General features: G+C 48.3%; 1 protein-coding gene across 2 annotated transcripts in view; it reads left to right on the forward strand.

The window, feature by feature from the left end:
* The window catches only part of ENGase (Endo-beta-N-acetylglucosaminidase), a 203,048-nt gene extending 186,742 nt beyond the window's left edge, over positions 1–16,306 (forward strand). For both annotated transcript variants that reach the window (XM_067149703.2, XM_067149704.2), the window contains exon 9: positions 16,029–16,306. In XM_067149703.2, the coding sequence (XP_067005804.2) occupies positions 16,029–16,140 (112 nt within the window). In that variant the 3' untranslated portion in view covers positions 16,141–16,306. The remainder of the gene's footprint in view (positions 1–16,028) is intronic.
* Positions 16,307–20,181: the final 3,875 nt, after the last annotated feature.

A 20,181-nucleotide genomic window follows, 5' to 3' on the forward strand; every position in this document is an offset into this window, starting at 1 on the left:
ACAGCGAAGAAACGACTGCGGGCCCAGCAGCGGCAACTATGCCGTTGATGGCGATTGCGAACAGCGTGACCCTCAGTACCGATCCCTGAGGTACTCCATCTTCCTGAACGTAATATTGAGAAAATGCATTCCCTGCTCGGACTCGAAAGAGACGGAGGGACATGAAGTTCTCAATAAACGTTGGCAAATTTCCCCGAAATCCCCATTGGTGTAGTGTGGAGAGTGGTGGTGGTGGTGATTATTGTTTTAAGAGGAAGTACAACTAGGCAACCATCCTCTATATAACACTAATCAGAGAGAAAAAATGGAAGGGGTCCGACACTTCGAAAAATGAAGGGATCGGCCAAAGAAAGGCAAGGGCCACGAAGTGCATGAAATTGAAAGACTCCCTAGCCCTCGCAAACCTAATAGCGTCGGGGTCGGAAAAGAACAAGAGTTGACCAAGGTAGGTCGGATAGGATAGACGAAAGTGAGGAGCCTGGCACAAGTAAGTGGAAGCAATGCCAGGACTCAGCTGAGGGCCCGTGGTCGCCAACCCACGCTCCAAAGTTCAGAGCCCCTGGGGCGTAGTGTGGAGAGAATCCCATATCGCCAGGTACTGTCGTAAGCATTCTCCAGGTCAAAAAACACGGCGACTAGGTGTTCCTTCCGGAGAAAGGCCTCCTGAATGGCGCTGTCCAGTCTGACCAGATGATCAGTGGCAGACCGATGAGAGCGAAAACCACACTGGTAGTTAGACAAGAGGCGATCTTTTTCCATGGCCCACAGGTGGTGGTGGTGGTGATTATTGTTTTAAGAGGAAGTACAACTAGGCAACCATCCTCTATATAACACTAATCAGAGAGAAAAATGGAAGGGATCCGACACTTAGAAGAATGAAGGTATCGGCCAAAGGACGACAAGGGCCACGAAGGGCGTGAAAATGAAAGACTCCCTAGCCCTCGCAAACCTAATAGCGTCGGGGTCGGAGAAGATTAAGGGTTGACCAAGGGAGGTCGGATAGGATAGATAAAAGTGAGGAGCCTGGCACAAGTAAGTGGAAGCAATGCCAAGACCCAGCTAAGGGCCCTGTGGTCGCCAACCCACGCTCCAAAGTTCTGAGGCCCCATGGCCCACACAAGACGCCGGTTAACCATCGTTTCAAATAGCTTACAGAGGCCATTTGTAAGGCATATTGGCCTATAACTGTCCAGAAGTTTTGGATCTTTACCTGGCTTGGGAATAGGTATCACAATTCCCTCACGCCATTGAGATGGAAACACTCCCTCACTCCATATTCTGTTGAATAGGCTGAGGATATCCTTGAGAGTTATGGATTTTGTCCGGACCAGGAGCCCTATCTCTGCATAGCGCGAGTGCACTTCGCAACTCCCACTCCGTGAAGGGCACGTTGTAGGGATGCGAAGTGGTGGTGGAGGTGATTGTTGTTTTAAGAGGAAGTACAACTAGGCAACCATCCTCTATATAACACTAATCAGAGGGAAAATATGGAAGGGGTCCAACACTTCGAAAAATGAAGATATCGGCCAAAGGAAGACAAGGGCCACGAAGGGCGTGAAAATGAAAGACTCCCTAGCCCTCGCAAGCCTAATAGCGTCGGGGTCTGAAAAGAACAAGAGTTGACCAAGAGATGGTGGTGGTGGTGATTATTGTTTTAAGAAGAAGTACAACTGGGCAACCATCCTCTATATAACACTAATCAGAGGGAAAAATGGAAGGGATCCGACACTTCGAAAAATGAAGATATCGGCCAAAGGAAGACAAGGGCCACGAAGGGCGTGAAAATGAAAGACTCCCTAGCCCTCGCAAACCTAATAGCGTCGGGGTCGGAAAAGAACAAGAGTTGACCAAGGGAGGTCGGATAGAATAGATGAAAGTGAGGAGCCTGGCACAAGTAAGTGGAAGCAATGCCAAGACTCAGCTGAGGGCCCCGTGGTCGCCACCCCACGCTCCAAAGTTCAGAGCCCCTGGGGGCTTGACCAAGAGAGGTCGGATAGGATAGATGAAATTGAGGAGCCTGGCACAAGTAAGTGGAAGCAATACCAGGACTCAACGAAGGTGGTGATTATTGTTTTAAGAGGAAGTACAACTAGGCAACCATCCTCTATATAACACTAATCAGAGGGAAGAAATGAAAGGGGTTCGACACTTCGAAAAATGAAGATATCGGCCAAAGGAAGACAAGGTGGTGGTGATTATTGTTTTAAGAGGAAGTACATCTAGGCAACCATCCTCAATATAACACTAATCGGAGAGAAAAAATGGAAGGGGTCCGACACTTCGAAAAATGAAGGTATCGGCCAAAGGAAGACAAGGGACACGAAGGGCATGAAAATGAAAAACTCCCTAGCCCTCGCAAACCTAATAGCGTCGGGGTCGGAAAAGAACAAGAGTTGGTCAAGGGAGGTCGGACAGGATAGATTAAAGTGAGCAGCCTGGCACAAGTAAGTGGAAGCAATGGCAGGTGGGGGTGGTGGTGGTGGTGATTATTGTTTTAAGAGGAAGTACAACTGGGCAACCATCCTCTATATAACACTAATCAGAGGGGAAAAATGGAAGGGATCCGGCACTTCGAAAAATGAAGATAGCGGCCAAAGGAAGACAAGGGCCACGAAGGGCATGAAAATGAAAGATTCCTTAGCCCTCGCAAACCTAATAGCGTCGGGGTCGGAAAAGAACAAGAGTTGACCAAGGGAGGTCGGATAGGATAGATGAAAGTGAGGAGCCTGGCACAAGTAAGTGGAAGCAATACCAGGACTCAGCTGAGGGCCCCGTGGTTGCCAACGCACGCTCCAAAGTTCAGAGCCCCCGAGGACCCTTTTAGTCGCCTCTTACGACATGCAGGGGATACCTTGGGTGTTATTCTACTGCCCCCACCCACAGGGGGAGGGAAGCAATGGCAGGACTCAGCTGAGGGCCCCGTGGTCGCCAACCCACGCTCCAATGTTCAGAGCCCCTGGGGCCCCTTTTAGGCGCCTCTTACGACAGGCAGGGAATACCGTGGGTGTTATTCTACCACCCCCACCCACAGGGGGAGAAGATATCAGTCAAAGGTGGTGGTGGTGATTATTGTTTTAAGAGGAAGTACAACTAGACAACCATCCTCTATATAACACTAATCAGAGGGAAAACATGGAAGGGATCCGACACTTCGAAAAATGAAGATGTCGGCCAAAGGAAGACAAGGGCCACGAAGGGCGTGAAAATGAAAGACTCCCTAGCCCTCGTAAACCTAATAGCGTCGGGGTCGGAAAAGAACAAGAGTTGACCAAGGGAGGTCGGATAGGATAGATGAAAGTGAGGAGCCTGGCACAAGTAAGTGGAAGCAATGGCAGGTGGGGGTGGTGGTGGTGGTGATTATTGTTTTAAGAGGAAGTACAACTGGGCAACCATCCTCTATATAACACTAATCAGAGGGGAAAAATGGAAGGGATCCGGCACTTCGAAAAATGAAGATAGCGGCCAAAGGAAGACAAGGGCCACGAAGGGCATGAAAATGAAAGATTCCTTAGCCCTCGCAAACCTAATAGCGTCGGGGTCGGAAAGGAACAAGAGTTGACCAAGGGAGGTCGGATAGGATAGATGAAAGTGAGGAGCCTGGCACAAGTAAGTGGAAGCAATACCAGGACTCAGCTGAGGGCCCCGTGGTTGCCAACGCACGCTCCAAAGTTCAGAGCCCCCGAGGACCCTTTTAGTCGCCTCTTACGACATGCGACATGCAGGGGATACCTTGGGTGTTATTCTACTGCCCCCACCCACAGGGGGAGGGAAGCAATGGCAGGACTCAGCTGAGGGCCCCGTGGTCGCCAACCCACGCTCCAAAGTTCAGAACCCCTGAGGCCCCTTTTAGTTGCCTCTTACAACAGGCCGGGGATACCGTGGGTGTTATTCTACCACCCCCACCCACAGGGGGAAGGGATGCGAAGCACTAGAGGCAAAAGAGAGATGGTGTGCCTCTGCTTCGCGCTTAATTGTGAGAAATGCAGGGTCGTATCTCCTAGAACTGGGCGTATCTGCGAAATGTGACGCGATGTGGCCGGCAATGACTGAAGGAATCGTAACTATATCTCCATTAATGGAGATTCCGGGTACTGAGGGCACATTCTGTACTCCGACAATACGGCGGAGTTTTGTCCACACGTATGATGACGGAGTATGTGCCGTGATGGATGACACGTACTTTTCCCACGTAGATTTTTTACTTTCTCGAATCAAAAAACGGGCCTTCGCACGCAGACGCTTAAATGCGATATGATTGGCCGTCGTAGGATTCCGACGATAATGCTTAAAAGCCCGTCGGTGATCACGTATGGCTGCTGCAATTTCGTCCGTCCACCATGGGACCTGTTTGCGGCGACGAATACCGGACGAGGAAGGAATTGTTTCCTCAGCAGCAGCCAAAATTCCAGTAGTAATGGAAGAGACTGTGTCGTCAACAGTCTCCAGCATATCATCAGCCATCACTGCGCATTTTGTAAATTCTGGCCAATTTGCCCGCCGAAGTAACCAGCGCTTGGGTACTTCGGACTGTGTTTGATTCAAGAGAGACAGAATTATCGGGAAGGGGTCACTATCACAGAGGTCGTCGTGAACTTGCCACCGTAGCAGGGGAACTAGCGCACGGCTACACAAAGTGACATCCAGGTGTGAGAATGTGCCATGCGCGCTACTGCAATGTGTCGGTTCCCCTGTATTGAGCACACAAAGATCAAATAGGTTGATCATTCGCTCGAGCTTCCTCCCCCTCGAACAGGAAGACGGAGAACCCCATAGTGTGTTACGGGCGTTCACATCCCCCAGCATGAGGAAAGGAGGAGGCAACTGAGCGATCAAATCTTGTAGTGCATGCATATCAAGGTTATAATCCGGTGGAAAGTACACGTTGCAAACCGTTGTCATTACTGGCAACGGAGTGCGAACTGCAACTGCATCTAGCTGAGTACGGGGCGGTACTTCTTCGCTGAAGATGTCGGAGCGAACTAGGGTACAAACGCCCCCAGTTGCCGCGCCATCCACAGCTACTCTGTCTTTGGAATAAAGACGATATCCTCTCAAAGTCGTGTCGTGTCCAGGTCTCAAACGAGATTCCTGTACACAGACTATGGAGGCCGCATAGACGGATATCAGTTGACGTAACTCAGCTAAGCGACAGTGGTAACTACTGCAGTTCCACTGCAATAGTGCCATTGTGTGGATCGGTAGTCTTGCGAAATTAGGACAATTGCTTGCCCTTCTTTTGGCAACTACCTGCCATTTTCCGCCGTTGTTGTCAGTATTTTCGTCACCATCCAGTCTCCATTGTCTCTTCAGAAGAAGGAGGCGCGGTGACTGGACCCTCCGCGGACGGTGATCTCATTGGTCTGGAACAGTGGGCCTTCTTCCTGGGAGAACTAGGTTCTCCAGAAAGTGATCGAACAAGAGGGCGTCGGGGCCTCTCGCTCTTGCCCACCGTTTCTCTCTTTTTGGGAGGAGAGCCGGCAGATGGCTTGCCGGAATTCTTCGGTGATCCTGTGGACCCCGACTGAGTTGGAGAAGGCTTCTTCTCCAATTTTTTGTGGAGCTCTGTGGCTTCAGTGGTGGTGGTGATTTTTGTTTTAAGAGGAAGTACAACGAGGTAATCATCCTCTCTGAACAAATAAGTGGAAAAGAAATTTAAAATATAAAACAAAATTATTTATTCAACAAAGGAATTTGGAAGCGCAGTACAAAATAAAACAAAAACAATTATAGAATTAGGCCGAAAGGATTACTAACATATCAAAAGGGAACGTACGTTCTCTGAGTAACAGTACACTTGTAATTTACATACCCTTGATAAATCCACTGTCGCACATAAAGCGGATGACGAGATCAGCAGTAGTCGCGTCATCGGCTAGTATGCGTTCGAGTGTTTCCTGCAGGCCGAGGCTCCGTCTTAGGCCAGAGAGATCGGCGCACTCTGTGAGGATGTGGGCCACGGTGAATTCGGCACCACAAGAACACACTGGGGGGTCTTCCCTCTTTAGGAGATAAGAGTGCGTGGATCGTAAATGACCTATCCTCAGCCTGCACAGTACTATGGCCTCTCTCCGTGAAGGTCGGAAAGAGGACCGCCACACGGTAGTTGTCTTCTTAATTGCTCTCAGCTTGTTGGGAGTTCGGATATCTAGCCACTCCGATTCCCAGAACGCCAAGATGGTTCGACGTAGCTGAGAACAAATATCCTTAGCAGGTACATTGACGGGTCTTGGAGGTAAAAGTGCAGCTTCCTTTGCTGCTTCATCCGCAAGTTCGTTTCCCGCAATCCCAACGTGGCTTGGAAGCCACGCGAAAGGAATTCTGGTGCTAGCATCGCTTAACCTGGCTAGAAGGTCATGTATCTGCTGCACCAGTGGGTGTTGCGAGAAACAGGTTTCAATAGACTGCAGAGAGCTTAACGAATCGGTACACAACAGAAAGTGGCTTCTTTCGTCACGCAGTGCAAACTGCAGAGCCTCTAAGATGGCGTAAAGCTCTGCAGTATACACGCTACATACTTTAGGGAGCGAGATCTTCGTACTCATATCATCAGTGACAAAAGAGCAACCAACATTATCTCAGATTTTAGAACCATCCGTGAAGATAAGTCTCGCGGCCGGATATTGGTGAACGAAGTCCTGGAAATACCTCCGATGAACGGAGGAGTCCGTGTTCACCTTGGGTCCACGGAGTAGATCTAGACGTATATCCGGTCGCGGAACCAACCACGGAGGTACCTCGCTAAGATGGTGGTGGTGGTGGTGATTATTGTTTTAAGAGGAAGTACAACTAGGCAACCATCCTCTATATAACACTAATCAGAGGGAAAAATGGAAGGGGTCCGACACTTCGAAAAATGAAGATATCGGCCAAAGGAAGGCAAGGGCCATGAAGGGCGTGAAAATGAAAGACTCCCTAGCCCTCGCAAACCTAATAGCGTCGGGGTCGGAAAAGAACAAGAGATGACCAAGAGAGGTCGGATAGGATAGATGAAAGTGAGGAGCCTGACACAAGTAAGTGGAAGCAATGCCAGGACTCAGCTAAGGGCCCCATGGTCGCCAACCCACGCTCCAAAGTTCAGAGCCCCTGGGGTCCTCGCTAAGAGTTCGTTCAAGACAACCACCGATATCAATATTCAAATCATGACACAAGTTATCAATCCGAAACCCAACCGGCCGTGTGGCATTCGGCCGGTCTTGGCACCGCTGGTGGTATTGGGTGCGATAGATGCATTGATAGCTTGGATGTAGCGGCATTTCACGAATTTTGGCAGCGTACGTTAGGAGTAACTGCTGCCTCCTTATCCGTAAAGGTGGAACTCCCGCTTCAGCGAGCAGGCTGGGAATGGGGCTAGTACGGAAAGCACCCGTTGCCAGCCTTACTCCACTATGGTGAATACTGTCTAAAAGGCTCAGCGTAGATTTTGATGCTGAGCCATAAGCCGCACTTCCATAGTCAATTCGGGAGAGGACCGTTTCCGTGTAAAATCTTAGCAGTACCGCACGGTCAGCCCCCCACGAAGTGCCGCTGAGAAACTTAAGCATGTTAAGTCTCTTCATGCAGGCAACCTTTAACTGACGGATGTGGGGCTGCCACGTAAGTCTCTTATCAAAATGGAGACCCAGGAATTTGCAGGTGTCAACCACTGGTAAGACACTGTTTCGCAAGCGGAGCTCTGGTTCGAGATGCACAGGTCGACGTCGACAGAAGTGTACAACTGAGGTTTTCGCTGCTGAAAATCGAAAACCATGTTGCAGGGCCCATCTGTCGACTCGGTTAATATCTTGCTGTAGCTGTCTCTCAGCAAACGCCACCCTTCCGGAGCTGTAATGTAGAGCTAAATCGTCTACATACAGCGAAGGAACGACTGCGGGCCCAGCAGCGGCAACTATGCCGTTGATTGCGATTGCGTACAGCGTGACACTCAGTACCGATCCCTGAGGTACTCCATTTTCCTGAACGTAATATTGAGAAAAAGCATTCCCTACTCGGACTCGAAAGAGACGGAGGGACATGAAGTTCTCAATAAACGTTGGCAAATTTCCCCGAAATCCCCACTGGTGTAGAGTGGAGAGAATCCCATATCGCCAGGTAGTATCGTAAGCTTTTTCCAGGTCAAAAAACACGGCGACTAGGTGTTCCTTCCGGAGAAAGGCCTCCTGAATGGCGCTCTCCAGTCTGACCAGATGATCAGTGGCAGACCGATGAGAGCGAAAACCACACTGGTAGTTAGACAAGAGGCCTTCCCTTTCCATGGCCCACACAAGACGGCGGTTAACCATCCTTTCAAATAGCTTACAGAGGCCATTTGTAAGGCATATTGGCCTATAACTATCCAGAAGTTTTGGATCTTTACCTGACTTGGGAATTGGTATTACAATTCCCTCACGCCATTGAGATGGAAACACTCCCTCACTCCATATTCTGTTGGATAGGGTGAGGATATCCTTGAGACATCTGTCACTCAAATGCTTAAGCATTTGATTATGGATTTTGTCCGGTCCAGGAGCCGTATCTCTGCATAGCGCAAGTGCACTTCGCAACTCCCACTCCGTGAAGGCCACGTTGTAGGGATGCGAAGCACTAGAGGCAAAAGAGAGATGGTGGGCCTCTGCTTCGCGCTTAATTGGAAGAAATGCAGGGTCGTATCTCCTAGAGCTGGACGTATCTGCGAAATGTGACGCGATGTGGTCTGCAATGACTGAAGGAATCGTAACTATATCTCCATTAATGGAGATTCCGGGTACTGAGGGCACATTCTGTACTCCGACAATACGGCGGAGTTTTGTCCACACTTGTGATGACGGAGTTTGTGCCGTGATGGATGACACATACTTTTCCCACGTAGCTTTCTTACTTTCTCGAATCAAAAAACGGGCCTTCGCGCGCAGACGCTTAAATGCGATATGATTGGCCATCGTAGGATTCCGACGATAATGCTTAAAAGCCCGTCGTGGTGGTGGTGGTGATTATTGTTTTAAGAGGAAGTACAACTAGGCAACCATCCTCTACATAACACTAATCAGAGAGAGAAAATTGAAGGGGTCCGACACTTCGAAAAATGAAGGTATCGGCCAAAGAAAGACAAGGGCCACGAAGGGCGTGAAAATGAAAGACTCCCTAGCCCTCGCAAACCTAATAGCGTCGGGGTCGGAAAAGAACAAGAGTTGACCAAGAGAGGTCGGATAGGATAGATGAAAGTGAGGAGCCTGGCACAAGTAAGTGGAAGCAATGCCAGGACTCAGCTGAGGGCCCCGTGGTCGCCAACCCACGCTCCATATTTCAGAGCCCCTGGGGCCCCTTTCAGTCGCCTCTTACGACAGGTAGGGGATACCGTGGGTGTTATTTTACCGCCCCCACCCACAGGGGGGGGGGGGGGGGGAAGGAGGAGGCAACTGAGCGATCAAATCTTGTAGTGCATGCATATCAAGGTTATAATCCGGTGGAAAGTACACGTTGCAAACCGTTGTCATTACTGGCAACGGAGTGCGAACTGCAACTGCAACTGCATCTAGCTGAGTACGGAGCGGTACTTCTTCGCTGAAGATGTCGGTGGTGGTGGTGGTGATTATTGTTTTAAGAGGAAGTACAACTAGGCAATCATCCTCTATATAACACTAATCAGAGAGAAAAAAGGAAGGGGTCCGACACTTCGAAAAATGAAGATATCGGCCAAAGGAAGAAAAGGGCCACGAAGGGCATGAAAATGAAAGACTCCCTAGCCCTCGCAAACCTAATAGCGTCGGGGTCGGAAAAGAACAAGAGTTGACCAAGGGAGGTCGGATAGGATAGATGAAATTGAGGAGCCTGGCACAAGTAAGTGGAAGAAATGCCAGGACTCAGCTGAGGGCCCCGTGGTCGCCAACCCACGCTCCATATTTCAGAGCCCCTGGGGCCCCTTTCAGTCGCCTCTTACGACAGGTAGGGGATACCGTGGGTGTTATTTTACCGCCCCCACCCACAGGGGGGGGGGGGGAAGGAGGAGGCAACTGAGCGATCAAATCTTGTAGTGCATGCATATCAAGGTTATAATCCGGTGGAAAGTACACGTTGCAAACCGTTGTCATTACTGGCAACGGAGTGCGAACTGCAACTGCATCTAGCTGAGTACGGAGCGGTACTTCTTCGCTGAAGATGTCGGTGGTGGTGGTGGTGATTATTGTTTTAAGAGGAAGTACAACTAGGCAATCATCCTCTATATAACACTAATCAGAGAGAAAAAAGGAAGGGGTCCGACACTTCGAAAAATGAAGTTATCGGCCAAAGGAAGACAAGGGCCACGAAGGGCGTGAAAATGAAAGACTCCCTAGCCCTCGCAAACCTAATAGCGTCGGGGTCGGAAAAGAACAAGAGTTGACCAAGGGAGGTCGGATAGGATAGATAAAAGTGAGGAGCCAGGCACAAGTATGTGGAAGCATTGCCAGGACTCAGCTGAGGGCCACGTGGTCGCCAACCCACGCTCCATAGTTCAGAGCCCCTGGGGCCCCTTTTAGTCGCCTCTTACGACAGGCAGGGGATACCGTGGGTGTTATTCTACCGCCCCCACCCACAGGGGGATGAAGATGTCGGAGCGAACTAGGGTACAAACGCCCCCAGTTGCCGCGCCATCCACAGCTACTCTGTCTTTGGAATAAAGACGATATCCTCTCATAGTCGTGTCGTGTCCAGGTCTCAAACGAGATTCCTGTAGACAGACTATGGCGGCCGCATAGACGGATATCAGTTGACGTAACTCAGCTAGGCGACAGTGGTAACTACTGCAGTTCCACTGCAATAGTGCCATTGTGTGGATTGGTAGTGTTGCGAAATTAGGACAATTGCTTGCCCTTCTTTTTGTCAACTACCTGCCATTTTCCGCCGTTGTTGTCGGTATTGTCGTCACCATCCACGACAATGAGTGGTTCAGTCTCCATTGTCTCCTCAGAAGAAGGAGGCGCAGTGACTGGACCCTCCGCGGACGGTGATCTCATTGGTCTGGAACAGTGGGCCTTCTTTCTGGGAGAACTAGGTTCTCCAGAAAGTGATCGAACAAGAGGGCGTCGGGGCCTCTCGCTCTTGCCCACCGTTTCTCTCTTTTTGGGAGGAGAGCCGGCAGATGGCTTGCCGGATTTCTTCGGTGATCCTGTGGACCCCGACTGAGTTGGAGAAGGCTTCTTCTCCAATTTTTTAAGGGAGCTCTGTGGCTTCACCTTCTCCTCCTTTATGATCTGGGCAGTGGAAGGAGGGTTGGACTTTCCAGCCCTATTTGGGGAAGTCTTTCCCCCCGCCCTGTTGGGGGAGGACTTCCCAGCCGAACGTTCCTGGGAAGGGCCCTTCCCAGGCAACGTCGACAGTAAAGCTCTTTTCGGTGCTTCACATGGTGAAACTCCAGTTTCTTTACTTACTGAATTTTGTTGCTGGCTTTGACTTTTCAATGCATTTTCAATAGCGGTGTTCTGTACATAACTCTGTGGAGTGATCCGTACGTTTGTGACCTTTTCCGCGAATGAGATGGAGAACTCCGGAGCAGCCATGGATTTGAACTTCCTCCGGGCGTCTGGATAAGATAGCTTATCCAGCGTTTTTATCTCCTGGATCTTCTTCTCCCGCTTGAATGTGGGGCACTCCTTGGAGATTGGAGCATGCGTACCCGGGCAGTTGACGCACACAGGTGGTGGTGTGCATTCAACCCCAGCATGCTCGCACTTCCCACACATTTTGCAGGTCGTCGAACCTGTACATCGCAATGAGGTGTGGCCAAACCTTTGACAGTTATAACACCTCATTGGTGCCGGAATGTACGGACGAACAGTCAGGCGATACATTGCTACCTTTATTCGTTCAGGTATGGTCTCAGCGTCGAAGGTAAGGATGAAAGCACCCGTATCGAGTAGCTTATCACCCACACGCCTCTTCAACCTCTTCACGTCGGTTACACCCCGACGTGCTAGGTACCGGATCATCGTATCATCGGAAGACTTAACCAAATCCCTGTGGAATATAACTCCCTTGCAAGAGTTAAGGGTTTGGTGCTACTCGATTTTCACCTCTACCTTACCGAATAACTTTGCTTTAAGTAGCCGTCTGGACTGTTCAGCCGTAGATGTCTTGATAAGTACGGATCCATCTCGGAGCTTGCGCATCTCGTCGACTTCACCAGCAACAATTTCTTCGATGGAATTGCTTATCATAAAAGGACATTCGTCAAGGGAACTTTTACCATCGACCCTGGAAGCAACCAGGAATCGAGGAAGACGTTCGTCACTCATGTAGTCTACAGGAACTGGAGTATACCGCTTACGTTTCTTAGCAATATTTGACGCTGTTTTTTGAAAGGTGCCACCCTTTGTAAAAGAAGGAAGAGAAAGAGGTTCCGTCTTTTGTCCCACGAGTACTCACGGAAATACGAGGTCGACCTCCGGCAGAGCCAAGGAGATTTACCGGAGGCAAGGCTATATACTCCAAAGGGCGCCCGGTATCTGGAGGGGGTCGCTTGGAACTACTCTCCCAGTAGCCATGCATCACCTCGCCACGACCCGAAACTTGTGATTGGGGGAGGATAAAACCTCCGTACTAACGTATTTTTAATTTATTTTTTTTGCTTTTTTCTAATCTCTAACCTAATCTACCCGAGGCAGAGAGGGTGGCCAGACAGGAAGAGGAATGAAATTGAAGATGGTGAGAATAGAAGGGTAGAAATAGTAATGAAGAATAAAGAGCACAAGACACCTCTCAATCAACTCGTGGGACACCTTGTTAGTCTGGCCCTACACCGAGGCCTATCCAGCATGGGTAACCCTGAGCTGGCACAGCCCTCGGGATCAACAAGCACACAAGCCCCCACACCGACTTCAAGGTCATGGTGTCCCTAGAGGGGGTTTCTTACGGGAGCTCTGTGGCTTCCCTTTCTCCTCCTCTGTAATCTGGGCATTGGAAGGAGGGCTGGAATTTCCAGCCCTATTTGGGGAAGTCTTTCCCCCCGCCGTGTTGGGGTATTGGTGGTGATTATTGTTTTAAGCGGAAGTACAACTAGGCAACCATCCTCTATATAACACTAATCAGAGGGAAAAATGGAAGGGATCGGACACTTCGAAAAATGAAGATATCGGCAAGGGCCATGAAGGGCGTGAAAACGAAAGACTCCCTAGCCCTGGCAAACCTAATAGCGTCGGGATCGAAAAAGAACAAGAGTTGACCAAGGGAGGTCGGATAGGATAGATTAAAGTGAGGAGCCTGGCACAAGTAAGTGGAAGCAATGCCGGGACTCAGCTGAGGGCCCCGTGGTCGCCAGCCCACGCTCCAAAGTTCAGAGCCCCTGCGGCCCCTTTTAGTCGCCTCTTACGACAGGCAGAGGATACCGTGGGTGCTATTCTACCGCCCCCACCCACAGGAGGATGAAACATGTCCCTGTATGTAATATCTTAAGAAGTATATCTTAAATTTAAATAAAATACACTTATGTATTGAACAGGTGGAATTTTTAATCTAATATTATTATTTGATTTTCTATGGTTTGGTTCCGAAAGAATAAACGTTCATGTGATGGACTTGGTTAGACCCAAAGGATTAATTTTCACTTCAGTATGGGGTTTTGGAATCTTGAGCAGCCTGTTAGATCAGCAGACTCAGTGCAGTTAGACTCCAGCTCTGTCTGCTGATCTAACAGGCTGCCCAAGGTTCCAAAACCCCATACTGAAGTGAGAATTTAATCCTTTGGGTCTAACCAAGTCCATCACATGAACGTTTATTCTTTCAGAACCAAACCATAGATCAAACAAAGTGTCAAGTTCACGTGACATTAAAACTCTGCAGCATGTTTTCAACAAGATTAAAGAACTAAAGACGTATATAAGCTGACTAACCACCATGTGTATAAAACAACAGAGTCATCATCATTATTAAAATAATTTTATACTAAAGTGCAATATCATCATGCACCATATATTTTTATTTAATATTCATCTATGCAGGTGTATTAAATTGTTTTAAAGTTGTTTGTGTTTGCCTGATTTGACTCGTTGGCTGATGATGGCACGAGTTCAGTGCCGAAACTAGTACCTCATGTGAACGACATGTGATCAATTCACAGTAATGAATGTCTTTGCATTGAATAGGAGGTGGTGGTGGTGATTATTGTTTTAAGAGGTGGTGATGGTGGTGGTGATTATTGTTTTAAGAGGAAGTACAACTAGGCAACCATCCTCTATATAACACTAATCAGAGGGAAAAATGGAAGGGATCCGACACTTCGAAAAATGAAGATATCGGCCAAAGGAAGACAAGGGCCACGAAGGGCGTGAAAATGAAAGACTCCCTAGCCCTCGCAAACCTAATAGCGTCGGGGTCGGAAAAGAACAAGAGTTGACCAAGTGAGGTCGGATAGGATAGATGAAAGTGAGGAGCCTGGCACAAGTAAGTGGAAGCAATGCCAGGACTCAGCTGAGGGCCCCGTGGTCGCCAACCCACGCTCCAAAGTTCAGAGCCCCTGGGGCAAGTTTTAAGAGGAAGTACAACTAGGCAACCATCCTCTATTTAACACTAATCAGAGGGAAAAATGGAAGGGATCCGACACTTCGAAATATGAAGATATCGGCCATAGGAAGATAAGGGCCACGAAGGGCGTGAAAATGAAAGACTCCCTAGCCCTCGCAAACCTAATAGCGTCGGGGTCGGAAAAGAACAAGAGTTGACCAAGGGAGGTCGGATAGGATAGATGAAAGTGAGGAGCCTGGCACAAGTAAGTGGAAGCAATGCCAGGACTCAGCTAAGGGCCCCATGGTCGCCAACCCACGCTCCAAAGTTCAGAGCCCCTGGGGCCCCCTTTAGTCGCCTCTTACGACAGGCAGGGGATACCGTGGGTGTTATTCTACCGCCCCCACCCACAGGGGGATTGAATAGGAGGAGTGGTGGTGGTGGTGATTATTGTTTTAAGAGGAAGTACAGCCATCCTCTATATAACACTAATCAGAATGAAAAATGGAAGGGAACCGACACTTCGAAAAATGAAGATATCGGACAAAGAAAGACAAGGGCCACGAAGGGCGTGAAAATGAAAGACTCCCTAGCCCTCGCAAACCTAATAGCGTCGGGGTCGGAAAAGAACAAGAGTTGACCAAGGGAGGTCGGATAGGATAGATGAAAGTGAGGAGCCTGGCACAAGTAAGTGGAAGCAATGCCAGGACTCAGCTAAGGGCCCCGTGGTCGCCAACCCACGCTCCAAAGTTCAGAGCCCCTGGGGCCCCTTTTAGTCGCCTCTTACGACAGGCAGGAGATACCGTGGGTGTTATTCTACCGCCCCCACCCACAGGGGGTTGAATAGGAGGACCCCTAATAATTTCAATTATTGTAATTACTAGCCCTTGGAAACCTAATAGCGTCGGGGTCAGAAAAGAACCAGAGTTGACCAAGGTCGATAACGATAGGTGAAAGTGAGGAGCCTGGCACAAGTAAGTGGAAGCAATGCCAGTACTCAGCTGAGGGCCCCTTTTAGTCGCCTCTTACGACAGGCAGGGGATACCGTGGGTGTTATTCTACCCCTCCCCCTCCCTCACAGGCGGATATATGAGTCCAACATCTCACTTTGGTCCTAAGTGCCTGCGCTCTAAATTCCTCTTCTGCCTTGAATATCATGACGTCTTTTTTTCTAGGTTCTAAATGTCCCATAACCAAAACAAATAGAAATAAATATTTAAGAAATTTAACATTTCATTAATACTAAATGGGGGTTTTACCCTATTGTGAATTACGTTAAATGGATATAATATTGCATTGCTCTTACGAAATAATTTTCACAACTTGAAATTTCTTCCGTTAATTGCGTGTTAAAGCTAAGTCGAGGTCATGCAAAATCAGGGTTATACTGTATATTCCATTTGGATGAGTGTGCTGGGTACTGTTCTGGCTTCGTAAGTGATCCAGTTTTTTTTTTTTTTATATATAGTGTGGCCATAACTAGTGTTCTGGCATGTGGTAAAGCTAGCTCTAATCTGTCCTCTATTAAAATGCACAACTTGCAAAAGAGACTCAAATTCAAAATGATCTCTTTGTTTCAGGCACTACTTGCTGAATATACAAGGGCGAATTCTGGAAATTGGTGCGACTTTGTCAGGGCCTGGAAATTCGGTACTCTTGGGTTACCTGGGAATTTACCCAGTCAGACCTTGAAGAAAATAATAACTGACTATAATTTTGTGACATCACATACCAGTTGGTCAAAAATACAACTATTTTTCTATCGTGCACTTGTGCTGCCAAATATATGTGCTATATTCCTTCATTTTTTATGAACGGTGTACCTGCTTGTGCAATAAATTGTTTCTATTTAAATTAATAGATGTATTTCTTTTTCTATACTTTTTAACCTTACTGCAAGCATGTTGGTTGCCATTTATAATATATGTCATTGCACTGTGAGAGACTTTGTGGTGGTGGTGGTGGTGATTATTGTCTTAAGAGGAAGTACAACTAGGCAACCATCCTCTATATAACACTAATCAGAGAGAAAAAAGGAAGGGGTCCGACACTTCGAAAAATGAAGGTATCGGCCAAAGGAAGACAAGGGCCATGAAGGGCGTGAAAATGAAAGACTCCCTAGCCCTCGCAAACCTAATAGCGTCGGGGTCGGAAAAGAACAAGAGTTGACCAAGGGAGGTCGGATAGGATAGATGAAAGTGAGGAGCCAGGCACAAGTATGTGGAAGCAATGCCAGGACTCAGCTGAGGGCCCCGTGGTAGCCAACCCACGCTCCAAAGTTCAGAGCCCCTGGGGCCCCTTTTAGTCGCTTCTTACGACAGGCAGGGGATACCGTGGGTGTTATTCTACCGCCCCCACCCACAGGGGGATGAGAGACTTTGTCCCTTTTACAAAACATCGTGCTTGATAGGCCATCATATAATAACAGTTGTGATGCGGAGGTAGTGGTGATGATTATTGTTTTAAGAGGAAGTACAAAGAGGTAACCATCATCTCGGAACAAATAAGTGGAAGATAATTTTAAAATATAAAAACAAAATTATTTATTCAACAAAGTAATTTGGAAACGCAGTACAAAATAAAACAAAAAACAATCATAGAATTACGACGTAAGGATTACTAATGTATCAAAAGGGAACGTACGTTCCCTGAGTAACAGTACACTTGTAATTTACATACCCTTGATAAGTCCACTGTCGCACATAGCGGATGACAACATCAGCAGTAGTCGCGTCACCGGCTAGTATGCGTTCGAGTGTTTCCTGCAGGCCGAGGCTCCGTCTTAGGCCAGAGAGATCGGCGCACTCTGTTGAGGATGTGGGCCACGGTAAAGTCGGCACCACAAGAACACACTGGGGGGTCTTCCCTCTTTAGGAGATAAGAGTGCGTGGATGGTAAATGACCTATCCTCAGCCTGCAGAGTACTGTGGCCTCTCTGGTGGTGGTGGTGGTGGTGGTGGTGGTGGTGATTATTGTTTTAAGAGGAAGTAAAACTAGGACTCCACCCTCTATATAACACTAATCAGAGGGAAAAATAGAAGGGATCCGACACTTCGAAGAATGATGGTGGTGGTGGTGATGATTATTGTTTTAAGAGGAAGTACAACTGGGCAACCATCCTCTATATAAACACTAATGAGAGGGATAAATGGAAGATATCCGAGGTGGTGGTGGTGATTATTGTTTTAAGAGGAAGTACAACTTGGCAACCATCCTTTATATAACACTAATCAGAGGGAAGAAATGAAAGGGGTACGACACTTCGAAAAATGACGATATCGGCCAAAGGAAGACAAGGGCCACGAAGGGCGTAAAAATGAAAGACTCCCTAGCCCTCGCAAACCTAATAGCGTCGGGGTCAGAAAAGAACAAGAGTTGACCAAGAGAGGTCGGATAGGATAGATGAAAGTGAGGAGCCTGGCACAAGTAAGTGGAAGCAATGCCAGGACTCAGCTGAGGGCCCCGTGGTCGCCAACCCACGCTCCAAAGTTGAGCCCCTGGGGCCCCTTTTAGTCGCCTCTTACGACAGGCAGGGTGGTGATTGGTGGTGGTGATTATTGCTTTAAGAGGAAGTACAACTAGGCAACCATCCTCTATATAACACTAATCAGAGGGGAAAAATGGAAGCGATCCGACACTTCGAAAAATGAAGATATCGGCCAAAGGAAGACAAGGGCCACGAAGGGCGTGAAAATGAAAGACTCCCTAGCCCTCGCAAACCTAATAGCGTCGGGGTCGGAAGAGAACAAGAGTTGACCAAGAGAGGTCGGATAGGATAGATGAAGGTGAGGAGCCTGGCACAAGTAAGTGGAAGCAATGCCAGGATTCAGCTTAGGGCCTCGTGGTCGCTAAACCACGCTCCAAAGTTCAGAGCCCCTGGGCCCCTTTTAGTCGCCTCTTACGACAGGCAGGGGATACCGTGGGTGTTATTCTACTGCCCCCACCCACAGGGGGATGAAAGTGAGGAGCCTGGCACCTGTAAGTGTAGGCAATGCCAGGACTCAGCTAAGGGCCCCGTGGTAGCCAACCCACGATCCAAAGTTCAGAGCCCGTAGGGCCCATTTTTGTCGCCTGTTACGACAGGCAGGCGATACCGTGGGTGTTATTCTACCGCCCCCACCCACAGGTGGTGGTGGTGGTGGTGATTAATGTTTTAAGAGCAAGTACAACTAGGCAACCATCCTCTATATAACACTAATCAGAAGGAAAAAAAGGAAGGGGTCCGACACTTCGAAAAAAATGAAGATATCTGCCAAAGGAAGACAAGGGCCACGTAGGGCGTGAAAATGAATGACTCCCTAGTCCTCGCAAACCTAATAGGTGGGGGTGGGGGTGATTATTGTTTTAAGAGGAAGTACAAGTAGGCAACCATCTTCTATATAACACTAATCTCAGGGAAAAATGGAAGGGATCCAACACTTCGAAAAATGAAGATATCGGTGAAAGAAAGACAAGGGCCACGAAGGGCGTGAAAATGAAAGACTCCCTAGCCCTCGCAAACCTAATCGCGTCGGGGTCGGAAAAGAAGAAGAGTTGAGCAAGAGATGGTGGTGATTATTTAAGAGGAAGTACAACTAGGCAACCATCCTCTACATAACACTAATAATAGGGGTCCGACACTTCGAAAAATGAAGAGGTGGTGGTGGTGATTATTGTTTTAAGAGGAAGTACAACTAGGCAACCATCCTCTATATAACACTAATCAGAGAGAAAAAATGGAAGGGGTCCGACACTTCGAAAAATGAAGATATCGACCAAAGGAAGACAAGGGTCACGAAGGGCGTGAAAAAGAAAGATGGTGGTGATTTTTGTTTTAAGAGGAAGTACAACGAGGTAATCATCCTCTCTGAACAATTAAGTGGAAAAGAAATTTAAAATATAAAACAAAATTATTTATTCAACAAAGGATTTTGGAAACGCAGTACAAAATAAAACAAAAAATAATTATAAAACTAGGCCGAAAGGATTACTAACGTATCAAAAGGGAACGTACGTTCTCTGAGTAACAGTACACTTGTAATTTACATACCCTTGATAAGTCCACTGTCGCACATAAAGCGGATGACGAGATCAGCAGTAGTCGTGTCATCGGCTAGTATGCGTTCGAGTGTTTCCTGCAGGCCGAGGCTCCGTCTTAGGCCAGAGAGATCGGCGCACTGTGTGAGGATGTGGGCCACGGTGAATTTGGCACCACAAGAACACACTGGGGGGTCTTCCCTCTTTAGGAGATAAGAGTGCGTGGATCGTAAATGACCTATCCTCAGCCTGCACAGTACTATGGCCTCTCTCCGTGAAGGTCGGAAAGAGGACCGCCACACGGTAGTTGTCTTCTTAATTGCTCTAAGCTTGTTGGGAGTTCGGATATCTAGACACTCCGATTCCCAGAACGCCAAGATGGTTCGACGTAGCTGAGAACAAATATCCTTAGCAGGTACATTGTCGGGTCTTGGAGGTAAAAGTGCAGCTTCCTTTGCTGCTTCATCCGCAAGTTCGTTTCCCGCAATCCCAACGTGGCTTGGAAGCCACGCGAAAGGAATTCTGGTGCTAGCATCGCTTAACCTGGCTAGAAGGTCATGTATCTGCTGCACCAGTGGGTCTTGGGAGAAACAGGTTTCAATAGACTGCAGAGAGCTTAACGAATCGGTACACAACAGAAAGTGGCTTCTTTCGTCACGCAGTGCAAACTGCAGAGCCTCTAAGATGGCGTAAAGCTCTGCAGTATACACGCTACAT

This window comes from Anabrus simplex, chromosome 6 (assembly GCF_040414725.1).
Source record: "Anabrus simplex isolate iqAnaSimp1 chromosome 6, ASM4041472v1, whole genome shotgun sequence".
NCBI classification, from domain to species: Eukaryota; Metazoa; Arthropoda; class Insecta; order Orthoptera; family Tettigoniidae; genus Anabrus; species Anabrus simplex.